The sequence below is a fragment of the Vespa velutina genome, chromosome 2, assembly GCF_912470025.1.
Source record: "Vespa velutina chromosome 2, iVesVel2.1, whole genome shotgun sequence".
NCBI lineage: Eukaryota > Metazoa > Arthropoda > Insecta > Hymenoptera > Vespidae > Vespa > Vespa velutina.
Window position 1 is genome coordinate 17,662,003 of NC_062189.1, and position 25,000 is coordinate 17,687,002.

Genomic DNA, 25,000 nt, shown 5'->3' on the forward strand with positions numbered 1-25,000 from the left:
CTCCTTTTTCTTCTCCTTTTTTTTCTTCTTCGTCGTCGTCGTCATCGTCGTCATCGTCATCGTCCGTGAACATTTCCACGACGAGGCCAAACTCCTGCAGTCTGTTTTTCGTCTCGAATGAGATGGCATCTCGGACCGTTGCGCTAGCAAGCCTGATAATTAGCGCTTAGGTTTTGCTTGTTATGTTCGAGTGAACGTTTAACTCGGTATACAAGTGTACATATGTACATATATGTATGTATATATATATATATATATATGTATGTATGTATGTATGTATGTATTTGTAGGAGTATATGTCAAGGAAGAGGATAAAAACCATGATAGTTTGATTTTGAAGAGACTTTATCTCGAGCCCTGACGACAAAAAAAAAAAAAGAAAAAGAAAAATTGGCCTTGAAAAAAGGAAAAAACAAACAAACAAAACGAAGGAAAAAGCTTGAAAGAAACACAAAAAATTGACCAAGGATAATAATTACTTCAAGAAATGATTGTAATATATTGATGGATGTTAAAGAGAGACTTTTTAGATTATACAATCTCAAGATTGATAGTCAATTACTTGAATGGCGATTTATCTTCAGGGATCCTTTCAAGGAAATTATAAAGATCGAGAGTTGGGTGGATAGCTTGTTAAATATTCAAGCTTGCTAATAACGTCGAAGGAGGAGAAGTTCTGGATGGTACGTACCTAGAAAGAGGGCTTAGGTTCGCTCTAGGCGAGAAAGGATTCGCAAAGAGAAGCAAGGAGATCGATGACGAGAGGAAGGAAGAAAGGGAAGAGAAGTGAAGAGAAGAGAAGAGAAGAGAAGAGAAGAGAAGAGAAGAGAACAGGACAGAACAGGACAGAACAGAACAGAACAGAACAGAACTGGTTTCGTTATCGTCCTCTGTTATACTCACTGAATGTGTCCCTGACCAGAATACTGGGACTGGCGCACACAGGCCAGGCGACAAATTTTCACTCCTATCTTTGCGAGAGGATCTTGTCACGCGCGCATACGTTTACTGGGTCTCACCTTTTAAACACAGCGCTCGTGACCCCTTCCTTACCACCTCTATAATCCCCATAGCATTCCGTCTTATACATAAAAAAAAAAAAAAAGAAAAAAAATCCATACGAATCGAATTCTGTTTATTTATATTTTCTTTTTCTTCTCTTTCTTTCTAATGCGTCTTTGTCCTTCAATAATTTCCAAGAATACTTAAAAATTATTTATTATTTTTGATCGTAGCGCATATATGTATATATGTACGTGTACCTAGGATATATATATATATATATATATATCAGTTTCAATTTTCGTCATATGAAAAGATGAATTACGTATATAATTTATATTATCTATAAAAATAATTCAATAATAATATAGATAGATAAATGTGTTGATATTACATTAAAAATTTGATAGATAATTTTCTTCTCGTCATTGTTAAAAATAATTGTAAATATCATTGAATATCTTATCATTGGATATCTTGAGAAGAAAAAATGATAATAGATAAAATTGTCAATATTTTTTGATTATATTTATAAATAATCTCTAATCATCATCGTTCACATTATCAAATAATATCTACATTGTATCTATTTCGAAATATCTTTATATCGTTTTATAATAAAACAACTCATACTGATTTATCTTAAGAAGGTAATAGGCACGATTTGTTAATTTTTATCGGGAATAGTTAAAATGATTTTAAATATAGTTAGAGGAGGTAATAAATACGATAAAGGATGAGAGTAGAATCGGCCAGGTCGCGTATTTCTCGTGCAGGTGAGATTATCTAAATTTAAATCATGTGGCTCAGCCTCCGGTGCTTCGGAGGAGCATTGTTCGCCTCGTCGTTACGCCTCGAGAGGACTCGCCGCCAGTTTTTCGAGTACTCGTGGGACGGTAGATAGGTAGGTAGGTAGGTAGGTAGGTAGATAGGTAGGTAGGTAGGTAGGTAGGTAGGTAGGAAGAACGAAGGACGAAGAACGAAAAAGGAAAGAAAAGAAAAGAAGCAAAAAAGATAGGGAGTCGCGAAACGATCGAGAAGGGACGCACGATACCACGTATACTACGCACCCACACACGTTGAGTGAAAGGGCCGAAAGGGTTACAAAAGGGCATCGATAGAGACTGCAGGTGCTGTTCTCCAAGGATCGCTGCATTTTCATCGAGAGTTGTTGCGACCCTCCTCGAGATATTCTCTCCTCACCATCGAAGGAGAGTAGTAGACCCTTTTGATTACTTTCGTACGAGCCGCCGGAGTTCGATGCAACTCTCTCTCTCTCTCTTTCTCTCTCTCTCTCTCTCTTTCTTTCTCTGTCTCTGTCTCTTGTGTTTGGATTTTTAAACGTAGATATCTTCTCACCGATAAGATGACTCCCTCTAACGTATATGTTTTTTAGTATCCAAGTTTGTTCTTTGTCTTCTTGAAAATAAAAAAGAAAAGAAAAGAAAAAAACAAAAGGAGAAGAAGAAGAAAAAACATCACCTTATATACGACGAATATTTGTTAATTTTTAAGATTACTTTACTTTTCGGACAAATATTGAATAGATATCAGTCAATCAAAATTTATAAAAAAAACATTTATTTCATTCTAAATCATTTCAAAATAATATCCATCTTATCAGTAATAATATAATATAAATATCGATATTTATCTATTGTGCTTTAAAAATATATCAATTCAAAAAAAGAAGTTATATATTTTAATCGCATTTCGTCATCGTTTTAAATGATCAAAAACGATCATGTTTCGTTGCATAGAGAAAGAAGGAAAGAGAGAGACAGAAAGAGAGAGAAAGAGAGAGAAAGAGAGAGAAAGAGAGAGAGAGAGAGAAAGAGAGAGAGAGAGAGACAGAAAGGTAGCTCGTGCCGATCGTTAAACGTTTCGTGCTATGGTACGCGTTGTGAAATCGTGCGAAGTAAGAACGAGCTCGATGTACTTAACCGATGTACCGGGACCTCCGTTTTAAACCATGTGCATGCAAACGTATAAACGATCGGTGAGAAGCCCCCGTCGTGCGTTTTAGAACTCGAAAAACGGGTTAATACCCCCGCTGCACGAAACAACTTCCTTTCGAACTTCCTCATGTAATCGGCAATGCTTACTGCATAAACTTTAAATCCTACGTATACATATTTGTTAAAAGAGATTATGGTAGGGTTCTTTCATTAAATCAGATTAAAATGTTTATATAATTAAAACAAGATAAAATACAATTATTTATTATATCTAACATATATAACATTATATTTCATATACAATGAATAATATCAAAGAATATTATATATATATATAATATCGAAAAAAATTAGATTATATATGATATATAATAAATAATCGTTATAAAACGATTAATAATAATTTTCAATTTATACTATTAAAGTTTGAAATTTCTAAATCATATTTCTATTGATCGATCGATCGATCCTCCGTATTTAACTCGGAGGATTCTCGTTCCGGTCGTTGACACTACACTACATTCGTAGCAAGAGTGCACTTTACATGGCGCTGATTTAGCGCCAGCCTAAAAATAAACCCATGCCACCGGGCCGGCCGTAAATATCAATTAAATTCTTATCGCGCGACGCATTGCATAGAAGGAACACGAATCGATCAAAGCATAGCTGACTCGGCTAACGACCATGTACATATGTACATACATATATATATATATATATATTTCGAGGAAGTTAATGGATTTATTCGAACGTGATTGGTAGCGAAGTGTCGGCTTAAGAAACTCGAATGATAATTCTTGTTATCAAAAAGATTGAAAAAGAAAACTCGAAGATATTAATTTTTTTTTGTCTGATATTTTGTTATCTTTTCCTTTTTTTTTTTTTCTTTTTTCTTTTTTCTTTTTTGAGCACACACTCACACACATGCGCGCGCATACAAACAACCGGACGCAAATTTATCTAAATTGAATTTTACACGCGGGCGAGAATAATAAAAAGAAAAGAAAAGGAAAGAAAAGAAAAGGGGAGGGGGGGAAAGAACAGAAAAAAAAGAAAGGAATAAAAAGAAGAAGAGAAAGAAGAAAAAGGAAGGAAAATAATTGTAAAGATTTGTACACACTATTTGGCATTGATGATATGTCGTAAGGACGAGTTCGCGTTTTCTGGCAAAGATCGAATGTTACACTGATACGAATTTCGTCCACCGATCACGTGCCTTTCCTATTCGTGAATTCACTGCAGTGAACTTACATATACATACGATATATGTATATATACATATCCGCATGGTATTATCCTCGAACGTGCTGTCATCGCGAACGTTTTATACGAGATTATTCGTTTTGTTCGGTCAAACTGAAAGTTGGTCCGAACTGGCGACTGGCGCCAGGATATCGTGGCTCCTTCAAATCCTTTTTCTCTTTTCTCTTCTTTCACTCTCTATCTCTCTCATTCTCTCTTCCTTTTTCTTTTATCCCCCTTTTGTTGGACAGGAGAAATCGTTCGGCCTTAAAACTCTCAGATTCCTTTTTATAACTCTGAAATGAGTCATTATCCTTGCATTTTAATTCGATTCTCTCCATCATTTATTCTCCTTCTCATTCTTTTATCCTTTTTCTTTTTTTCTTTCATTCTTTCTTTCTCTCTTTCTCTCTCTCTCTGTCTCTCTCTCTTTCTTTCTCATCACGAGTCTGCCGTTTCGGAAAGCAACAGGTGTGTCGAGCGATCGTTCGATTAAATCCCATTATAACACGAGATTTTTCTTTTATTGTAAAATTCTGTAAAACCGGTTGGTCGATCCTGTTAAGTGAATTTTCAAAATGCTTTCTCTCCCCCCTCCCTCACCTCTCTTTCTCTCTCTCTCTCTCTCTCTCTCTCTCTCTCTCTCTTTTTTTATCTCTGTAATGAGAGCGTCGAGATTAATTGACAAAGAATGAAATTACGATGCAAAGTACGATGTAAAGGGATCGATCGATTGGGAACATCGATATTGAGATGTCATCGTTGAAGATAAAACGACAAGTTAATACGATCGTTCTGCCATGGTGGTCCACATTTTGCCTCCCCTCCCCTCCCCTCCTCCTCCTACCCTCCCTCCTCGCATGCTCTCTTTCTCTCTCTCTCTCTCTCTCTCTCTCTCTCTCTCTCTCTCTCTCTCTCTCTCTTTTTTCTCTCTCGTTGTAAAAAGTTGTCTCGACCGAAATCCTTCCTGTGTAATTTTGTCGGCGAAGAAAAAAAGAAATAATAGTATCGATATATATCGAACACTATAATACTTCGAAGTGTATAGAGGAGGAACGACGAAGGCTAATAAATATATACGAGCGGTCGTTGCAACCCAAAAGAGGCGACCTCGCGTACTACGTTTGAATTAATTATTTTGTAGCGATCTCCCTCTCTCAGACATGAATAATTCAATTCAGAGAAAGAGAGAGAGAGAGAGAGAGAGAGAGAGAGAGAGGGAGAGAGAGAGAGAGGAATAGGTGTGGGAGGTCGATGATTATTCTTGACCAGTTTTACCGATTGGCACCAAGTGACAAATCAAATTATCTTTTTTTCGATGTAAACAAAGAAAATAAAAGAAAAAGAAAAAAAAAGAAAGAACGAAGGAGCAACGAGGCGAATTGTTCGATTTTATTTATTTATTTATTATTTTCGTTTATTTTCATTTTGTTCTTTTTTTTTTTTTTTTTTTTTTTTTTTTATCATTGTTTTTGACAAAAGTCAATTTTCACGTTTTAATTTGAAGGGACAAACGAACCGGATAAAAGATAATAATAAATTTTCTCGTTCCTCTTTAGAGAACGCATGAGATTAATTAACATTATTAACGCGTTTTACTCATTCTCTTTACCCTGTTTCCAGGATACTTCGGTAAATATTTGAACAAGTACAACGGCTCGTACATACCGCCTGGCTGGCGGGAATGGGGTGGTCTGATAATGAACTCGAGATACTACAACTACAGCGTCAACATGAACGGGAAGAAGATAAAGCACGGCTTCGAATATAGCAAGGACTATTATCCGGATTTAATAGCTAACGATAGCGTTGCGTTTCTACGGCAGAGCAAGCATAATTTCGCTCGCAAACCGGTAATGTTGGTTGCAAGCTTTCCGGCGCCTCATGGACCAGAAGATTCCGCGCCGCAATTCTCGCATCTCTTTTTCAACGTCACCACTCATCAGTAAGTATACATATAAAATGATCTTTCTCCCTAGAGTCAACATCAAGTTAAATCTTAGCAGGGTGGTCGACCCCGATTTCGCAAACATTCGTACCTCCTAAGAATTTCTCTGATCTTCTCTTTCTCTTTTTCACACACACACATACACACACATACACAGACACGGATACTTACACTCTCTCACTCTCTCTGTTACTCTTACAGTACGCCAGCTTATGATTATGCACCGAATCCAGACAAACAGTGGATTCTCCAAGTCACTCAGAAGATGCAGCCTATACACAAACAGTTTACGGATCTCTTGATGACCAAGAGACTGCAGACTTTGCAGAGTGTCGACGCAGCGGTCGATAGAGTGAGTTTGTTTATATATACGTACAAAGAAGAAAAGGAAGAAAAAAAAAAGAACCAAAAAGGAAAAGACAAAACATAAATATCTAAAAGAATAATATTATTCCTGTAACTACAGATCTATCAGGAATTGAAAGATTTGGGAGAGCTGGACAATACTTACATAATTTATACATCCGACCATGGTTATCACTTGGGACAATTTGGTCTTATCAAAGGCAAAAGCTTCCCATTCGAGTTTGACGTCAGAGTACCTTTTCTCATAAGAGGACCCGGCATAGAACCTGGATCCGTGTAAGTTTTAGATCAATTTGGAATAATTACAAGGATCATTACGTTCAGTTGCTTTGTAATTTTATTAACGATACTAAAAAGAAAGGAACACCTCGTTTTTTAATCATCGAACAGGATCGTTAAAGGCGTAAGATCTATTTACTCCTTAATTCGTTAGGTCGATCGTATATCCAGACATAGTATACATGTATATATATATATATATATCTATATATATAGAAATACAATCTGCTCGTTCCCTTAGCGAGATTTCACGGCAATAAATAGAGCACTTGCACGTAAGTGCCCGTTGTCTGGAACGTCTTCTGGAATTACGGTTTCGCGGTCCGCCATAAAGAGTCTTGGTACGCTATAAATTATCCTGCTGGACCGTGAAACCGAGCGTGATGAGAAAAGTGGTCCGCGACTGTTGTATTGGTTGTAGTGGTAATGGTAATGATAGTAGTAGTAGTAGTAATAATAATAATAATACTAGTAGTAGTAGTAGTAATAATACCAATACACATTTTTACTCATATTGATAGAAGAGATGGTAGAGCATCAGCAAGAACATCGTTTTAACGTGGTACATGTATACATAGATACTTTCGAGTATAAATCCATGTCGAGTCAGACCGTGATTCTCCTTGTGTCGCGTTGTTACTTCTATCTTCATTGGTTTTTGCGACTAATCGTTGTGGAAATTGACTGAGGGATAAAGAGAGACTGAAGAGAAACGATTCAATGCACGTCCTTCTTCTTCTTCTTCTTCTTCTTCATCTTCATCTTCTTTTTCTTCTCCTTATTCCTCCTCTTCTTCTTACGATTGAGTAATGGATCTTGGTTTATAAAGCAAATACCCCTAAGTGCTACCTTTAAGCATCGAGTCGCGATAGAAGGTCTATGTAACGTTCCAGAGTAGACGACATAGTTTTAAACATTGATCTGGCGCCGACCTTCCTGGACATCGCCGGCGTCGAGACACCACCGCAGATGGATGGCCGATCTTTCAAGATGCTTTTTCTAAAGTGAGTTATTTTATATGAAGTGACATATTAGACGATTAAATTATCATGTAATAATATCTCAAACGCTTTAGCCGTATCACTCGAGCATTATATTTATCGCATCACAAATCTAACTTCACTTAATAGTACTTAAGTAATATTATATATATATATTTTTTTATTATTAATCATATTAATATATAACACTTTATTATTATTATTATTATTATTATTATTATTATTATTATTATTATTGTATTATTATAATTCTAATTATTGATTTTTTTTTTATTTTTTATAACGAAACATGCATGAAAGAAATTTAGAGAACGTAAGAGACATTCGTTAACAATATTTCTTTTTCTTGTTCAGTAATAAGCGCGGTAGAAGGCCGAAAATAAAATGGCCAGATACATTTCTAATCGAATCGTCGGGTCGTCGGGAGACCCCAGAGTCCATTGCTGAATCGAAAGCACGAGAAGCGAGAAGGCAAAATGCAACGATTACGAGACAAATGCATGGTTCACAAAACGAAGAGGTTGACGATATTACCGAAACCGATGATCCTGAGACCGATCGTCGATTTATAGAAAATGATACGGGAAGTGATCAAGATATTTCCGAAGATGATTTTGACGAGTCGATTATCGATGAGACAAGTATATACAATGTTTCTTTTCTTTTCTTTTACATTTAATATATTTCATGGGGGAGGGAAGGGGAGAAGTTTTTCGTTGGAAGATAAATATGTATTTCTTTAAACAGTAGCTCCGGAATTGCATTTAGACAACAGAGTGCATCCCGTTCAATCGCCGTACTCATCGAAACACGAACGTCTTGCAATTGAATGTTCAAGACCGGAAGCACAAGGTGATTGCGTGCATGGTCAAAAGTGGCGTTGCGAGAGAGACGGTCATCGTTGGAGAAGACACAAATGTAGATACGCTATACCACCGCCTATACAAAGGACATCGAAAAAATGTGCATGTTTCACGCCTCAGGGATTGATTTATACTAGATTGGAGACTAATGATTTTGATATGTCAAGATATGGATTTGGAAGAGATCGAAGACCTTTAGATCCTTATGGCGAAACAACTGGATATTTCATGAAACGAGGTCAGTTTATAATTTCATAAAAAAAACAATTAATTTATATCGTTATACGATTTATGCAATAGGAATGTTTTGTTATGTAAAATAAATTATTTAGAAAAATTAATAGATCTTATAAAACGTTAGAAATTTGTAATAATGAAATTCTAATGTAAATAATTCATTGAAAAATATAAATCAAGGTAAAAGAGATATATCCGAGATGAACGATGAACTCGAGGAAGAGGATTTAGATGATATAAGAGATAGACGAGCTATAGACGAGGAAGATGACGATGAATTCCTTCAGGATTTGGATATCCTTAAAAAAGATATTCACGAGGACGATTATCTCTTCAGGTATCTAATTAGTCGCTAAATTGAACGGAAATAGGATTATCCTGATCTTTCGTTATGAAGCGCAGGTAAACGTTGCTTTCAGAAATGTCTATCGTAATTATACGCGAGTAATGCGGATCGACACGGATGATGATGATGATGAACATAAGAGCAACGTAGAAGAAAAGGAATGGGATGATCGTCCGATTTCAAGTTACTCGATTAACGATTTTGATCCTAGTTTAGATAAGATCGTAAAAGGTCGATTAAATGTCGAAGATGTGATCAAGAGACATAGAAGAGTGCGAAGGAGTGCAACGAAGAAGGATACGATTGAACACGTTACACAGATAATGGAAAGTATAGAGGAAGAATTGGATGATTTAAAAGTACGTCGAAAAAATTATATATACTTCCACTGTTTTATTAATCCCTTAGCTATTACAAATCGCTATAGTGACTACCCACTAATTTATTTCTTTTTTTTTTTTTTTTTTTTTGGGGGGGATGAAGCATCACTATGGCTTCTCTTTGAGAGATGGTTTCTTTTTTTCTTTTTTCCAAAGAGCCAGTATAATGGCTCACTTGTTTTCTCTCATACTTTATACTAATACAGAGATGTATAGTTGAAGGCCATCGAAATACCGATCGCCATACTAATTTCGTTTATATGCCGCTCTAAACAGCGACAGAGTAGTAATAATTCATCCAGACAACGACACAGTTCGCTACGGATAATTCCGTCATAGTTGAAGAATCAATCTCTACAGTTTCTTTTGTATTTTTCATTTCACAGCAAACACATGCACGTCATTCTACCTCACCACGAGTAACTTTACCATCCAAGTGTTCGGTACTTCCCGAAGGTGGAGTGAATTGTAGCGAAGCTATTTATCTGGATCCGAACGAGTGGAGAATATCTAGACGAAAGATCGAACAACAAATTAAAGAGATGAGAATGCAGTTAGAGACACTAAAGGTACGTTAATATTCTATCCGTTATATATATGTATATATATATCGTGATAAGTAATTAGATTGTTATTAATTATTTAGGAAATACGTCGACATTTAATGATGAAGCGTCCCCAATTCATTCCGGACAATGAGGATGAGTCTGCCGACCCAGAGGAACCACATGTTTCTCATAAACCACATTATCATACTTCTAAGAATCATACTAGCAGGCATCACAAAAAACACGAGAAAGGACCCCATACGAATTTGATTAACGTAACCACTACGACGACCCATCGATCTACTTCAAAGACAACTCAGTTTTCCACCATTGAAAAAGACTCGACGATTCACGAAGACAATATAAATAAATATAACGTTACTCAAGGAGAAATTTCGATTAATGAAAGAGATTCTACTTTGGAATTATTCGGCACGACTACTACTACTACTATGTTACCAAAATCAAAAAAAATTCCACGTCGACAAAAAATCAAAGAACCATCTAATAATACTACCGATAGCGAAGATAATAAACAACAAAGACGTAGAAAATTTTCTTATCATCGAAAGAACAATAATACTCTTCTTACCAATAGCGTTCACGATGACGTCCCACCAAGTCAGAATGTAAATGATAATATTGGAACTGTTACTCCTAGCCAAGAAGATGTAACTTTCAATCAAAGAACACAATATCGATCAAATAAATCAACTAATGTTCCAATCGTCTTTACCAGTGTTCACGATGGCACTCAAGATAATTATAGAAGTAACAATGTAAATAACAAATTAACGACGACCGAATTAACGTCACAACATGGATCATCGTTCGTAACAGAAACACCAGGTTCGATTGGAACCGTCGAATTTGGTACACCAGTGTTCAAACCGACTGTATCTACCGCACTAAATCATCCTACTTCAACTACTAAGAGCGAAACTACTAGTATAACTAGTTCAACAATACAATTAAACGTACCAACTACAATTCCTACTGCAAAGAAATTACCCAAAGTACAAAAGAACAAAACGAGTACTATTTTGGGACCAGCTAGAATAGATGTCACCATTTTAGAGACTCCAGATAGAAAACATAAACAAGGTATAATTTTATAATCATATTATATATTTGATATATGTATATACATTGTGTTATTGAAAAAAAAAAAAATATATATATATATATTTTTTTTTTATGTAACAGGTATAACAGCGACAAATAATAATGGTCGTTTACCGCCGTTACTAAACAGTCCTTTAGAAGCACGTCACAAGTGCTATTGCGAACCTGATTCGTATTCGAAGAAAGATGAAAAAGAGATCGCTAGAGAGGAAAGGAGACGGTTAAAGGAGGAACGACTTAAGAAGAAAGAACGCAAACTTAAGAAAAAGGCTAAGCTTGAAAAGGATTGTTTGACTGAAAAGATGAATTGCTTCGAGCATGACAATGATCATTGGCGCACTGCTCCTTTGTGGAATGCAGGGCCATTCTGTTTTTGCATGAATGCTAACAACAATACGTATTCGTGTATACGTACTATTAACGTAACGCATAATTTCCTTTATTGTGAATTCACTACAGGTTTGGTGACTTTTTACAATTTAAGAATCGGTGAGTATATAGAGGATGATCTTTTTAGTATAAAAAAAAAGAAAAAAGAAAAAAGAAAAAAGAAAAAAAAAACGAAAATACCTTTATTATATCATATTTTTATAGATCCGTTTGAACAATGGAACAGAATATCGATGTTGACACCGTCAGACAGATCTTATCTTCACGATCAATTGGAACATTTGAAAGGTTGTAAAGGAACGCGAGATTGTACAGTAGGAAGTGCCAGAGAAACAATGCCTCAAGTTCAACAACATCAAAAATATATATCTAAGAGAAAGTATAGTAATACGTTTGGTATGTAATAGCATTAAACAATTTCTATTTTATTAAGTATCTCTCTTATTTTTGTAAACAACATTGTTATTTCTTTTTATTTCTTTCTTGCCCTTTTTTTCTTTATTTATTTATTTATTTTTTTGTTTGTTTTTTTTTTGTTTTTATTTAGAGGATTTATTTGTGCCATCAGCCTTACAAATTATTCGAGAAAGTGAACTCGGTAGTCCGCCTAATAAGAGACGAAAAAAATTACCAAGGTAAGTTTTCATTGCATCATTTCATTACCCAATTCAGTGAGAGATATTTTAATATCTTATAGCGTTTGGAACAGGCGAAGTCGAAGTTGGCAAAGTAACTTCAGACATCATGAAGATGCAACAACGGCTTCACGACGTCACAGACATCAGTATTGGTAAATTTATTTTTATTTTTTATTATTTTATTTCATTTTTTTTTCTTTTTTCTTTTCTTTTTTTTTTTTTTTTTTTTTTTTTTTAATTTCAACTTCTTCATAACAGTGTGACAAATTGCCTTAGAAATGTAATTAATATTGCAATGCATTTAATAATGTAATTTATTTTGTTATATTAGTGACAAAGATTATGATATTTAATTAAAACTATTTGAAGTTCATTCAATTTTTATCATGCCACGCAATGGAATATTAATGATCTGCTTTATCTTGATAAATGTCTTAATCATATAGGATACGTATATAGAACTGTTGTAATATTATTTGCAAAATTATTTGTGCTACATTATAAAAAAAAAAGAAAAAAAAAGAAAAAAGAAAAAAAAAAAGAAAAAAATTTACTTTTAAGAAATACCATTTTTTTAATTTTTGATAAATTAAACTTGAATACTATTGAAGTCAATCTAATAACTAATCGTTTATATTAAAAATTCTTAAAGAAAAAGAAATAATCAATTTTCGGAAATAACTCTAATACAGTTCTAAACAATAAAAATGGCTATTCAAAAGGAGCTAGGTACTCTTATATGGTTTATCCGAAATTTTATTAAATTGAAAGTAACAAACGCTCTTATAATGCACTGCCAATTTTTCTTAATACAATCATCTTTTATTAATATTTTTAAATGAATATTTAGAAAGAGGATATGTATAAGATTAGATCACTGCGGCACAGCTGTTATACTATCCTAAGACTGTGTACATTTATTGATATATATAAGCAAGAAATTTTTTGTACAACTAGCTTCACAGAAACGGCTTTCTTACTTCAATTATATGAGATCAACATTTATGTTTAATAAGTAGAAATAAATTATATTGTTTATATACTCTAAACTTCATTCTGTTAAAAATGATATTACTACAATGGATGAATGTTTAATAAAAAGTTAGGATACTGGTAATGTACTAAGGAAAAAAAAGAAAAAAAAAGAAAAAAAGAAAAAAGGAAAAAAAAAAATACATAAGAAAAAATTAGCATTAGAAATACATGTATTATATATCATTTTTATAATGAGTTTTATTATATTTATTTTTCATATTATAAAAATTCTATTAATTTCTCTCACATAAAATACATATTATCGCTATATAACTTTTCTCATTCGATTGACAATATTAAAGATTAGTTTCTTCATTGTTATTATAACAGATTCAGATTTTTATGAGGACATATGTATTTTACTGTTATTATTAAAAAATCATTTAAGAATATCAAATGTCTAGTTAAAGGGAACTAAGTTGAAATATAGAGCAAGAGTTTATTGTCGTAATTCATCCACTGCTTATTCTATCTTATTTCATAATGCATTACAGCAGATATCATTTAGCTTTCAGGCTTGCACCTGTGCATATGTAGATAATAAATAAATAACTTATTTATATTTTTAATTGATCTTATGACATTGTAAAGCTTGTAAAAAGATAATTCAAAAAAAAAAAAAAAAAGAAAGAAAGAAAGAAAGAAAAAAAAGAATAGAAAATTTTTTGAATTATTTTTATGTATCTAATTCTGTAATAAAGTATTACTTTTTAGACAGAACTGTCCTTGCCATAAAATACTTATTTAAATAAAAGTCATTTCTCATTTGCCAATGATATATAACTGTTTTATTTAATTTATAAAATAATTATAGAAATATAAATAATCAAACAATGACTCTATTATAATTAAAATAAACAATATAAATAAGCGTACACACACACACACACACATATATATATATATATATATATATATATATATATATATATATATATATATATGAGTAAATTATGTATATTAAAAATTAAAAATCAAGTGCATCATCAAAATCTTCGTAAGTTTCAAATATATTTTGATTTTCTTTTGTATTATTTGTTATAGATTTAATTTCAGTCTTGCTATTAATATTACGAATAGATTCCGAACTTATAGATTTTGAATCTTCTATTTCGTTATTTGCATGACCTTCACTTTTATGATAGATACGATTATCAATGAAATGATCTCTATAATTATCATAATTATTATCTTTAGTTTGTTTTTCGTAATCACATTCTTTATCAGATACATGATCAGAATCATCGAATAGTATTTCAGAATGATTAGACCAGTTATCTGAAACTTGTTGATTCAATGATTCGTCTTTGTCATAAGATACATAATTTCTATTATCAGTACTGAAATGAATTGTTTGGTTCGATTCAAGGCCTTTTAATTTTTGTGAATTTAATTCTTGTACATGCAAACGACAATCCTTTCCTGATCCTTGAAAATAAACCTAAATACGATAGTTATCTCTTATACCATTATATAATATATCTATATAAATTAATGAAATTAAAAAATAAGAAATAAAAGATATAACATACTCGCCGGATAGATTGCTTTTCATTACAAACTTTGCACTGCCATTTCTTCGCTTTTTTGACAATATGTACCTACACGAATTTATAAGACGAATACGAGTATTGATATAAAAAAAAAAAAAAAAAATAATAAAAAAGAGAGAAAAAAGATTAACTTACTTGAAACATTTGACAGGAATAACAGCATAATATATTCATTTCTTGCGACATGTTTAATATTCTTCAATAAATATTCAAACTCTTTCTTCTTGTATTCCGTTTTTGATATAACCTTGAAATATCGCTTTATGTTATTGATCACTTCAATAATTATTATTTTTTTATTGTTAATCCAGATACACAATATTATTTAACACAATATTATTACGAAAATATATTTCCCGTATTTTTTTGTTTTTTTTTTTTTGTTTTTTTGTTTAATATAAAATAATATTAATATTTAAAGAATCGTACAGTTTTAGTTTGCCGCTATTCTCTCGAGGTACTACTTGGCGCCAAATTTCTTCGTATAGATGGCTCCACGTAACAACATAGTTATTTCACCAGTAACATGAGTAAAAGAGAAACGAATTGTTGCGTACTTTTATTGCTAAAATTCTATAATATTAAAATAGCGAATATTTATGTAAATAATTAAATAAAAAAAAAAAAAAGGAATAATAAATTCATCGTAATATTCGCTATGATTAATCAGGTTTTAATCATTGATTGTCATCTTGTATAAAAAAAAAAATTGTTTCTGTATAAATATTTTTGTTACAGATTCTAAATGGAAAACTTAGTTCTTTTATAAGACAAGAAAATGGATTAACAAAAAGATCTTTATTTTATTGGCTGACCATAATTTTTAATAGGTATCTTAATATATTTTTCATTTAATTGACTCATTTAAAATAATTAATATATCTTTAATCTATATAACTTGTCATTCCTTCTTTTTGAAAAAGAATTGATTTTCATATCATCAATTGAATTATATTCATTTATTTATAATATAATTGAATTATTTAATTATTTTGTTAATTCATATCCTCTCACAAATTGAACTCTTCTGTGTACTTCAAGTGTCGATAAGAAAAGAATTGAAGAGGTTGGTCCTGATCAAGCTTGTGCTGAATGGCTCTTGAAAAATGGAGCTTATGTCAAATGGAAAAATTCTTCTGAGTATTTAACGAATTATAATGTTTTGATCAAACAAACAGGAATAAATTATATACAAAGTGTTAAAGCTGAAAATTCAGGGATAACATATGTAGGATTTCCATATTTTGGTTAGTAACGATTAATTAAGATTTGTCTAGAAATGGAATAATTGAATTTTTCATTCAACTTAATCTAAAAAAAAAAAAAAAAAAAAAAAATATGTATTTAGATGGTTGTAAGCATATAGAAGAGGTTAAGCTTATTCGTTCTCGATACATTTGCAACAGAGCAATGTCTTTATTATCATTTTTAAAGGAATCTCTAACTCATCTTGAAGTTATAGAATGTCCAAGTGTAACTGATGAGGGATTGTATAAATTGAAAAAACTTGAGTATGTATAAATGTTCAAAACTTAAGAAATATTTAATACTTTATGATTAGTTATCCTAAATTTCCATTTTATTTCATACTTGTATAGAAAATTAAAAATATTGAAACTTGAAGGAATGCCATATTTAAAAGATCCAGCTGATGTCAGGAAACAATTAATGGAATCTTTACCAAATACTAAAATTGAATTGAAATGAAATATTAAAATCTTATCACCGATAACATTGTAATTTTATTACTATTTATTTATTAATAATATACGAATAAATCGAATATAAGAAATCCAAAAAAAGTAGATTTAAGAAGTGATATATAATCATATATATCCCGAATTTATATCAGCGATAAATTTAGATCTCATTTCGATATAACAATCAAAGTAAATGAAAAGTTTGTTTTTGTTTACGTAAACAAACAAACAAGTGAGCGTAACTCTATTGAAAATATCAATTTAATTCTCTATTTTATATTTAACGCTTAATTTTGAGTTATGAAATGTTTAAATGAATGTGTTATTGTTTGAACATTAGTAAATTATAGTAACGTGAACGTTTCAAATTATTTAAACAAATTCTAAAATAATCGAAAGTATGATTTATTTAAGTTTACCATTAGGAAAGATAATGCTTCGATTTTCACTGTTCGAAAGCCAAAAGACAAACTGTTTCAATAACAATCAGTCAATGAAAAGTTTGTTTTTGTTGATGTAAATAGTCTACGAAAGCACGTATAAATGTTAATTTTAAATATTAATTTAATTCTATTTAAAATTGACAATCAGATGACTGAAGAAGCTTCTTTAGCCACGATTTTTGAGGTGGCATTATTATGATTCTTTTTTTTTCTTTTTTTTTTTTTCACGAAAAATATCAAAAGCCAACATTTACGCCATCATTGAGAACAAACGTAATTCTAGATCTATTTTGATGAACGATATCTCGTTATAAAGACGAAGATTTAATCTAGGATATACCTTTTTTGAATATTTCAAAAAGTTTTATTTTCATATAACTAATTTAATTAATAAATCATTTTCACATAACACTTTACATTTTTACATAATAGAATATATAATTAAATTCAAAAATAATTTCTTTAAATTTACAAATTTATATATTAATTATTATATATATTAATTATATTTATTTTTCTTTATGCTTTTATCGTGAAACAAATACGTATTGAGATCATATCTAATACGAATCACTGCGGAGACGCACGCTATCATCGAAGAAAGACATATGTACATATGAGAGATGGAAAAGTCTTTGAGTTCACAGTTTACTAATATTATTTACTCTCTAACCTATACGAAATGAATTACGTTGTACGATAGGGAAATAACCAAACAAATTTATACACCGATACGATAGACGTATAGATGAGGATAGCATTCTCCATTTGTATTCGTAGTTTATATTTTGTCCGTACGTGTCGCTGAAGTCACGAAGAGACACGATAGTGAAACTTAAAATATATTTCATATTGGCGCCACATATGTCGCCACATTTGATTTCTTTAATAAAATGTAGATAAACGCATAAATAATTCATTATTTTTAATATTTATGTTTATGAGATTAATGATGTAATAAAGAAAGATTAAATATGTGACATTTTATTATTTCAATTGATAAAAAAAGGGAGAATGTATGTAAAAGCATACATTCACAAAATGTGATTATATTGATAATAGTTATAATTTATATAATTGTTATACATAATATTAATAAAATAATGGCAGAGAAAGGTGCTCATTTAACTGGAACAACCTGTACGAAACCTTCGATTTTTGAAATTGTTGCACAAGAATCTCTTGCTTATATAATTGAACCTGCTTTTAAAAAGATTCTATCAGTATGTATAATAATGATTAGTATATGATTTTATATTTTATTATAGCAATGGTTTTATATTAAAAATGAAAATATTTTAGTTTGTTATATCCTTTAATCCTGAAAGATATGGGCATTTACTTGAATGGTCAGATGAGGGATACTTGATTTTTAATACATTCCTTCAACGATACTATCTCAGCAAATATTGTAAATATATTTAAATATTTATTTTGTTTAAAAGAAATCTTTTATGAAATTACAATCATTCTACCTTTTTTTTTTTTGTGTATTTATATTGATTATATTTATATTTCAGCTGCATCATTTTCTGAAACATTTTATGGATTAAAGCGTATTTCGTTAATCGATGAAAAGTTTCATGATCAATTATCAACAAAACAAAAATATCTTTCTTTATTGTTTCTTGTTTTATTACCATACTTTAGAGAAAAATTGTCTAAACTTAGTTATCGATATAAGTTACAAGAAGCTGACAATTATATACCTAAATCAGTAAGTAAAAATATTATTATAATTAATCAAGTAATATTATTATTATTATTATTATTATTATTATTATTATTATTATTAATATCGATTATCATCGTTATAGAAATGGGAAAGAATTTTCAAAAAATCTGTTATTGAAGGTCATAATACTTATTTCACATTATATGAGTCTATAACATTATGTAATTATATACTTTACGTATCTGGAAGATCAATGTATGCGACACCATTATTAAGATTTCTTGGTATTATACTTACATATTCAGAAACAAGGAATATTGTTCCTATTACCGAATTATTGGACAAAGCTAGAAATCATTCTTTTACTATTAGTGATGGTTTAGATATACTTCAAACCACAATTGCTAGATCTTTTGAAATTGGAGCATTCTTTCTACAATTCTTATCTTGGTGGACCCAAGAGAATTATTTTACCGATATAATGACGCTTCCAGCTCCATCAGCTCCAAAGGTAAAAAATATAGAATTAATAATATGTCCTTAGATGATTAAAAGTGTGTTTCATAAAAAGATAATAATTTAATTTTCATTATTTTTAGGTTAGACATTCAATAGCAAAATATAAAGGATTATGCCCACTTTGTATGAAAGTACCACATATACGTACAGTACTTATGGTATCAGGGTATGTACATTTAAATACCATGAAATATTATGCATTACATTACAATTGTAATTATTTTTAGGTATATATTTTGTTACCAATGTATTTTACCTGTAGTGCGAAATAAGAAACGTTGTCCAGTAACAAATTATCCAGCAAATGAAAATGATTTAATACGTTTATATGTATGATATAATACGTTTATATGTTAATGAAATGTGAAACATAATGTAAATATTGAAAGATTGAAAAGGCAAGTATGTTATTGAATAAAATTTTTATCTTTATTTATTAAATAGTATTTATTTACATATTAATAATATAATAATAATAATAATAATAATAATATCATATCTATAATGTTAATTATTTTGCCGGTGTAATGAATTTTTTTAAAAACACAATACACTTTGTTCATCTTTCAAGGTATATTTCGTTATAGTTCATACTTTTAATATTGCTCTTAATGTCATAATATAAGAAAATGTTTTATATATTACCTATATCATATAATAATTAAGAATGGATTAATAATGTTACATAATGTTTTGTAAAAAAAAGTAAGTTAATTGTACTTACCAATCCACAAAATTTGAGAGATAAGGCAGGTACAATACCACTTACTGAGATTGTGATAGGCTTTTGACATCTTTGTATGATAAACAATATATTTTTGCGCATTGTTGACGAAGATTTTAGCCATGAGGATACTGTAATTAATGAAATTAAATTGGAAGCCTGAAAGAATGATCATTGGTATTTAACAAGTAAATATAATACATTTTCTTTAAAATATTAATAATATATAAAATTTCTATGAAATATTATACTTTACAATATCAGTAACTGCTTGAGCCACAGAGCTACATACAAGAAGTCGTGTAAAGGATAGTATCGTTACTGCAGCAAACTGTGTTATATGCAAGAAGGGTACATCCTAAAGGAAAGATAATATTAATATGAAATATTATTTAAAAAATTTGTATGAAATAATTACATTTAACAATAACAAACTACATGTAACCAAATATGTGCATGTTGCAACTATGGATTTGACAATAATGGGTGTAACAGTATCGTCTATTATTGTGGCATATCTATTAACAGAAATACATATTATATTAACTTAAATAATTTCAATTTATGGCAATTAAAAAAAAATGACTATTTATTGTTCCAATTAATACCTTATGGCATCTTGATGTTTCATCACAAAGTTTTTAAGATCATCATTGCTGATAATATTTTGCAATTTTTTCCCAAGTATAATAAATTTAAAAGATGTATAGTTTATTATTGCAATTACCATTACGTCGACGGTAATAGCACAAAATGCTTGCATAACAGTATATATATTTAATATGTATACAAGATACATTGCCCAACTTTTTTCCATTGGAAATGGATATATTGTATTAAGTGGTATATCTCTGTTATGTAATATTGATGGAGCAAAGACAAAAATTGAACCACCGCTAATAAAGAGAGTCGACATAAATGCTAATAAAGTGCTTATACTTTTTAGATTATTTCGTCTTAGAGCTAATTCTTGTGAGGTTGCTTTGAAAGAAAATTGCTTCATATCATCTATAAGTATCTATAAGAAATTTTATTATATTTGTATATGTTATAACAATATATTTGAATATTCTATAAATAGGCATTGTAAAAATTCGCAACCTTTAAATTTGACTTTTCCAATGTGCAATAACATAAATTGAAAAGTGATTCACATATATATACGAATTCTACTATTGATTTCATCATATTTACGATATCTTGGCGATAATAATAAATACCCATCGATAATGCTAATATCGATGTTATACCATTAAGAGCGTAACTGCACCATAAAACTGTATAGAAAATTTTTCTTAATATATTAGCATCAGATCCCAGTGGCCACGTCACGGTGGTTACGTTTAAACATTGTAAAAATTTAATTAAATTATCGTGATCGGTTAAAAAATTCATTTCGAGCTTGTTATTATTTTTTTAGTGTCTTATTTTCTTTTTTTTTTTTTTTTTCACTTTATTAATTAAAGAAAGTCATTAAAAGTAATTTATTATGTCCGATTAAATTTTTTACACGATTTAAATAATCACGTTTTATTTAATTCGCTTAAACTGTTATTCAAACTTGAATTTCATTGCAGGACTGAATCTACAACTAAGGCATTGAAATTCTTTACAGTTACGATTATTCATAATGAATTATCGTAAGGTATAACACGAAGGACATTTTTAAAATATTAATTTAGTTGCAATAAGAAAAGCAATTATTACTACTCGTTAGCAGCGTTACTCAGACGTAACGATTTCATATTTAACGAGAACTCGTAATTATATTTCCATTTGTCTAATATTCACTGTATTATTACACGATTTAATTTTTCAAGACTATAATTGGTCTAAAATGTATATGTATAAATATATATATATATATATATATACATATATTCATACACATATTCATTGTTTTTTTTTTTTTTTTTTTTTTTTTTGAAAAATAATGTTTGATAATTTTCAATATGAAAAGCGGGAAGAGTTTCATAATGAATTGAACATTTTGTAATTGCCGCCATACATGACAAGAAAATTTAATTAATTTTTTTCTATTTTAGATATTCAATAATAATTATAAATTAATGAATCGTTTTAAGGTATGAATCGTAGTAATTATTGAAATATTATATTTTTAGGAGAGAAAATGCAAAGATACATTGGAAAATAAATGACCATTTAGCTTTTGCTTGAAAAGTACGATCATTGCACGCTTGATGGCACTGTCATCGATCGTTGTTAACGACACCAAGTTGATTACTACCTATTTACTTTTTCCACGTCTGTGTGTGTTCATTCCCTAATGCCGCCGGTTCAAAGAGTCAAAACAAACCCTTGTGACTATTTGCAACAGTATTTTTATTTTACATAGCAGTTTTATTATCCGTTCGAGATGAGTCGAAGGAAAAGAGCTAAGGTATGTTTTTAATTAATTAAATTTCATCACCTCATCGTTATTCTAGTACTTTATGTTATAACTACTTTACTTTAATGGAAAGAATCTTAGAACTTTTTGAAAAGTTCGAGATTTTTACTTATATTATTATTTCTTTGTCATAAAATTAATACGAATAATCTCATTTTATGATTTTACGTAGAATTTGTTTAGTAAAGAAGCATTTTGTTCGTTTAACACTTTGAATAATTAAGTGAGGTTATGTTTTGATTACAGATGCTGTTGAAATATTTGTGGCATCTTATTTTATATAATTACATCCTTTTTTCTCGATGAATTATCATTATTTCTATATACTTGAGCTGATTAAAGTCAATTAACAATGTTATCATTCATAGTATTCTTCTGTTATTTGACTTATAGTGTAAGACTTATAATTGTAATATACCTATAAACGTTCTATTTCTATTTGTTTAAGTTGTAGAAATATCATAGAAATTTGTGATAACAATTGTATATATATATATATATTCTATAGGTAGAGTATAGAGAGATGGAAGAAAAATATAATCAATTAGAAGATGAAAATGCTTCGGATACTTCAGAAAAATCCAAAACTGGCCTTGTTACGCCAGAGAAGAAGATCATTAGTGATATAAAAAAAGAATCTGATCCAGTGTTATCCGTACCAGCATCGTCTGCACCAAAGGTCGAAGTAAAGGAGGAAGAGGATCAGGATAGTGATCACGAAGATCCGCATGGTGAGATGAATATATAAATTTTTGATAAATAATCATATCTAATAAAAGTCCTTTATTATTTCTTTAATAATTTTGTAGTAAAAGAATTATTAAATGGCTTGGAAGGTGCAGCTTTTCAAAGCCGTCTTCCATTTGATAAATTAACGTCTACCGAAGCAGCATGTTTCCCTGATGTATCCGGGGGACCACCTCAAACACAAAAAGTATTTCTACATATTAGAAACAGGCTTGTAAGTTTCTTTTAATTTAGATATCAATAATGTCATATTGTTCTTTATTTACTAATTTACTTACTTATTGCAATAAAAAAATTTTTTTTTAGTTGCAATTATGGCTCGAAAATCCAAAGCAACAATTAATAGTTGAAAATGCCTTGCCAGCCATAGAACCACCTTACAACAGTGATACTTTACTCGCCCGTCGAATTCATTCCTTTTTAGAACGTTATGGTTTTATTAATTTTGGTGTTTTTAAACGTTTAAAGGTATGAAAATTATGAAAGAGAAAAAAAAATATATATATATATGTATATATAGTTTCTAAAAACACCTTAGTATTCAGCGTAAATATTTCTTTTATGTTGCAGCCATTACCTACTAAGAAATTAGGTAAAGTTATAGTGATAGGTGCAGGAATAGCAGGTCTAGCTGCAGCTCAACAAATGCAACAGTTTGGATTAGAAGTAATCGTATTAGAAGCAAGAGTATGTCCCTGATTCTTTTCTTTTTTTTTCCCCCTCAATATATACAAATAGATATATGTAAAAATCGTTGAAAGTAAAAAAGATCCTTTATATTTTTTATTTTAGGATCGTGTAGGTGGAAGGATCGCAACGTTTCGTAAATCATCTTACATTGCTGATTTGGGAGCTATGGTAGTTACTGGTTTAGGTGGTAATCCAGTAACAACTCTTAGCAAACAAATCAATATGGAGCTACATAAAATAAGACAGAAGTGTCCTTTATATGAAAGTGACGGTCAAACGGTACGTATTTTAATTAAATAATTAAATAATTACATTTTTATTATTTTATTAATGTATATTTATTTCAAATAGGTTCCAAAAGATAAAGATGAAATGGTCGAACGAGAATTCAATAGATTATTAGAAGCGACGTCTTATTTGTCTCATCAGTTAGATTTTAATTATGTAGGCAACGCTGGATCAGGAGGGCAAGGTGCCAATACACGGCCAGTATCATTAGGTCAAGCGTTAGAATGGGTGATACGTTTGCAGGAACAGGGAGTTAAACAAAGACAAGTTGCGCATTTACGTTCAGTTCTTTCTTTACAAGGGAGATTAATTACCAATCAGCATAGGGTGAATATTCGATCAAATAAATGTTTTTCTTTGTAATATTTTAATAAGATATATATACATATATAAATAATATAACTCTCGTTTCAGATGATACAGATCATGGGTCGTTTAACGGAATTAAATAAGCAATATAAAGAAATGTCCGAAAGTAAATTACCAACGAGAGATATCACACAAGAATTTGTTTTGCGTTCGAAATTACGTGATCTTCATAATGCATGCAAGGTAGGTATCTTGTAAAATATCATACGCTTTTAAGTATAATAATATATATATATATATATATATATATATATATATATATATATATGTATGTATATATATAACGATAAAGCGGTATACAGTAGTTCGACAGTTATCATTTAACCTTCGTAGGAGTGGGATCAATTGGCGGAACAACAAAAGGAGATCGAAGCTAAATTGCAGGAGTTAGAAGCATCCCCGCCAAGGTACATAATGCAATTTAATAAGACTAATTATCGTCGTACTTAACGAATTTATTTATATAAATATATGATCGATTACAGCGACGTTTATTTATCGTCGAAAGATCGTCAAATATTGGA

At 30.3% G+C, this 25,000-nt stretch overlaps 6 protein-coding genes across 15 annotated transcripts in view; 4 read left to right on the forward strand and 2 right to left on the reverse strand.

Moving 5' to 3' along the window:
• The window catches only part of LOC124946984 (extracellular sulfatase SULF-1 homolog), a 68,189-nt gene extending 54,725 nt beyond the window's left edge, over positions 1 to 13,464 (forward strand). For 2 of the 4 annotated variants that reach the window (XM_047488513.1, XM_047488516.1), the window contains 14 exons: positions 5,826 to 6,147; positions 6,352 to 6,502; positions 6,617 to 6,792; positions 7,689 to 7,799; positions 8,151 to 8,437; positions 8,544 to 8,897; positions 9,077 to 9,233; positions 9,316 to 9,601; positions 10,009 to 10,191; positions 10,269 to 11,274; positions 11,377 to 11,784; positions 11,890 to 12,081; positions 12,233 to 12,320; positions 12,383 to 13,464. In XM_047488513.1, coding sequence (XP_047344469.1) covers positions 5,826 to 6,147; positions 6,352 to 6,502; positions 6,617 to 6,792; positions 7,689 to 7,799; positions 8,151 to 8,437; positions 8,544 to 8,897; positions 9,077 to 9,233; positions 9,316 to 9,601; positions 10,009 to 10,191; positions 10,269 to 11,274; positions 11,377 to 11,784; positions 11,890 to 12,081; positions 12,233 to 12,320; positions 12,383 to 12,479 — 3,818 coding nt within the window. In that variant the 3' untranslated portion in view covers positions 12,480 to 13,464. The remainder of the gene's footprint in view (positions 1 to 5,825; positions 6,148 to 6,351; positions 6,503 to 6,616; positions 6,793 to 7,688; positions 7,800 to 8,150; positions 8,438 to 8,543; positions 8,898 to 9,076; positions 9,234 to 9,315; positions 9,602 to 10,008; positions 10,192 to 10,268; positions 11,275 to 11,376; positions 11,785 to 11,889; positions 12,082 to 12,232; positions 12,321 to 12,382) is intronic. The other 2 variants (XM_047488515.1, XM_047488514.1) reach the window with 2 other exon arrangements.
• LOC124946987 (MRN complex-interacting protein) overlaps positions 1 to 15,442 on the reverse strand; it is a 59,106-nt gene extending 43,664 nt beyond the window's left edge. For 2 of the 6 annotated variants that reach the window (XR_007100257.1, XR_007100260.1), the window contains exon 1: positions 15,047 to 15,442. Coding sequence is in view for 1 of the 6 variants with exons in the window: in XM_047488520.1 (XP_047344476.1) it covers positions 14,326 to 14,799; positions 14,891 to 14,959; positions 15,047 to 15,097 (594 nt within the window). In the remaining 5 variants the exon portion in view is untranslated. Of the gene's footprint in view, positions 144 to 5,062; positions 7,795 to 14,300; positions 14,800 to 14,890; positions 14,960 to 15,046 lie in introns of those variants that run through there. The other 4 variants (XM_047488520.1, XR_007100261.1, XR_007100258.1 and 1 more) reach the window with 4 other exon arrangements.
• On the forward strand, positions 15,398 to 17,462 carry LOC124946988 (ATP synthase subunit s, mitochondrial). The gene is made up of 5 exons (XM_047488521.1): positions 15,398 to 15,581; positions 15,650 to 15,741; positions 15,953 to 16,158; positions 16,260 to 16,422; positions 16,510 to 17,462. Exons 1-5 carry the CDS (start codon positions 15,570 to 15,572, stop codon positions 16,616 to 16,618), a joined length of 582 nt encoding a protein of 193 aa, XP_047344477.1. The 5' UTR covers positions 15,398 to 15,569; the 3' UTR covers positions 16,619 to 17,462.
• A 521-nt stretch (positions 17,463 to 17,983) lies between these two features.
• On the forward strand, positions 17,984 to 19,689 carry LOC124946985 (peroxisome assembly protein 12). The gene is made up of 6 exons (XM_047488517.1): positions 17,984 to 18,277; positions 18,357 to 18,465; positions 18,575 to 18,771; positions 18,872 to 19,240; positions 19,329 to 19,414; positions 19,476 to 19,689. The coding sequence occupies exons 1-6, from the start codon at positions 18,158 to 18,160 to the stop codon at positions 19,582 to 19,584; spliced, it is 990 nt and encodes a 329-aa protein (XP_047344473.1). The 5' UTR covers positions 17,984 to 18,157; the 3' UTR covers positions 19,585 to 19,689.
• A 790-nt stretch (positions 19,690 to 20,479) lies between these two features.
• On the reverse strand, positions 20,480 to 21,771 carry LOC124946986. The gene is made up of 2 exons (XM_047488518.1): positions 21,074 to 21,771; positions 20,480 to 20,990 (listed from the first exon to the last, which is right to left on the reverse strand). Exons 1-2 carry the CDS (start codon positions 21,365 to 21,367, stop codon positions 20,574 to 20,576), a joined length of 711 nt encoding a protein of 236 aa, XP_047344474.1. The 5' UTR covers positions 21,368 to 21,771; the 3' UTR covers positions 20,480 to 20,573.
• Positions 21,772 to 22,236: 465 nt separating this feature from the next.
• The window catches only part of LOC124946949 (lysine-specific histone demethylase 1A), a 131,652-nt gene continuing 128,888 nt past the window's right edge, over positions 22,237 to 25,000 (forward strand). Inside the window, exons 1-11 of one of the 2 annotated variants that reach the window (XM_047488418.1) lie at positions 22,255 to 22,373; positions 22,629 to 22,776; positions 22,891 to 23,113; positions 23,192 to 23,343; positions 23,436 to 23,597; positions 23,700 to 23,816; positions 23,922 to 24,098; positions 24,171 to 24,434; positions 24,522 to 24,659; positions 24,810 to 24,883; positions 24,962 to 25,000. The exon at positions 24,962 to 25,000 is cut by the window's right edge and continues 110 nt beyond it. In XM_047488418.1, coding sequence (XP_047344374.1) covers positions 22,735 to 22,776; positions 22,891 to 23,113; positions 23,192 to 23,343; positions 23,436 to 23,597; positions 23,700 to 23,816; positions 23,922 to 24,098; positions 24,171 to 24,434; positions 24,522 to 24,659; positions 24,810 to 24,883; positions 24,962 to 25,000 — 1,388 coding nt within the window. In that variant the 5' untranslated portion in view covers positions 22,255 to 22,373; positions 22,629 to 22,734. Of the gene's footprint in view, positions 22,374 to 22,628; positions 22,777 to 22,890; positions 23,114 to 23,191; positions 23,344 to 23,435; positions 23,598 to 23,699; positions 23,817 to 23,921; positions 24,099 to 24,170; positions 24,435 to 24,521; positions 24,660 to 24,809; positions 24,884 to 24,961 lie in introns of both variants that reach the window. The other variant, XM_047488419.1, reaches the window with a different exon arrangement.

What these genes read in the sequence shown, in the direction of transcription:
- LOC124946988 (XM_047488521.1), top strand. An exon ending in CTGACCATAATTTTTAATAG is followed by an intron (nt 15,742 to 15,952) that starts GTATCTTAATAT and finishes GTGTACTTCAAG; the next exon opens with TGTCGATAAGAAAAGAATTG. An exon ending in TATAAATTGAAAAAACTTGA is followed by an intron (nt 16,423 to 16,509) that starts GTATGTATAAAT and finishes ATACTTGTATAG; the next exon opens with AAAATTAAAAATATTGAAAC.
- LOC124946986 (XM_047488518.1), bottom strand. Translation starts at nt 21,367, where the DNA reads ATGAATTTTTTAACCGATCACGATAATTTAATTAAATTTTTACAATGT. An exon ending in TGGAAAAGTCAAATTTAAAG is followed by an intron (nt 20,991 to 21,073) that starts GTTGCGAATTTT and finishes AATTTCTTATAG; the next exon opens with ATACTTATAGATGATATGAA.
- LOC124946985 (XM_047488517.1), top strand. Translation starts at nt 18,158, where the DNA reads ATGGCAGAGAAAGGTGCTCATTTAACTGGAACAACCTGTACGAAACCT. An exon ending in CTTTTAAAAAGATTCTATCA is followed by an intron (nt 18,278 to 18,356) that starts GTATGTATAATA and finishes AAAATATTTTAG; the next exon opens with TTTGTTATATCCTTTAATCC. An exon ending in CAGCTCCATCAGCTCCAAAG is followed by an intron (nt 19,241 to 19,328) that starts GTAAAAAATATA and finishes CATTATTTTTAG; the next exon opens with GTTAGACATTCAATAGCAAA.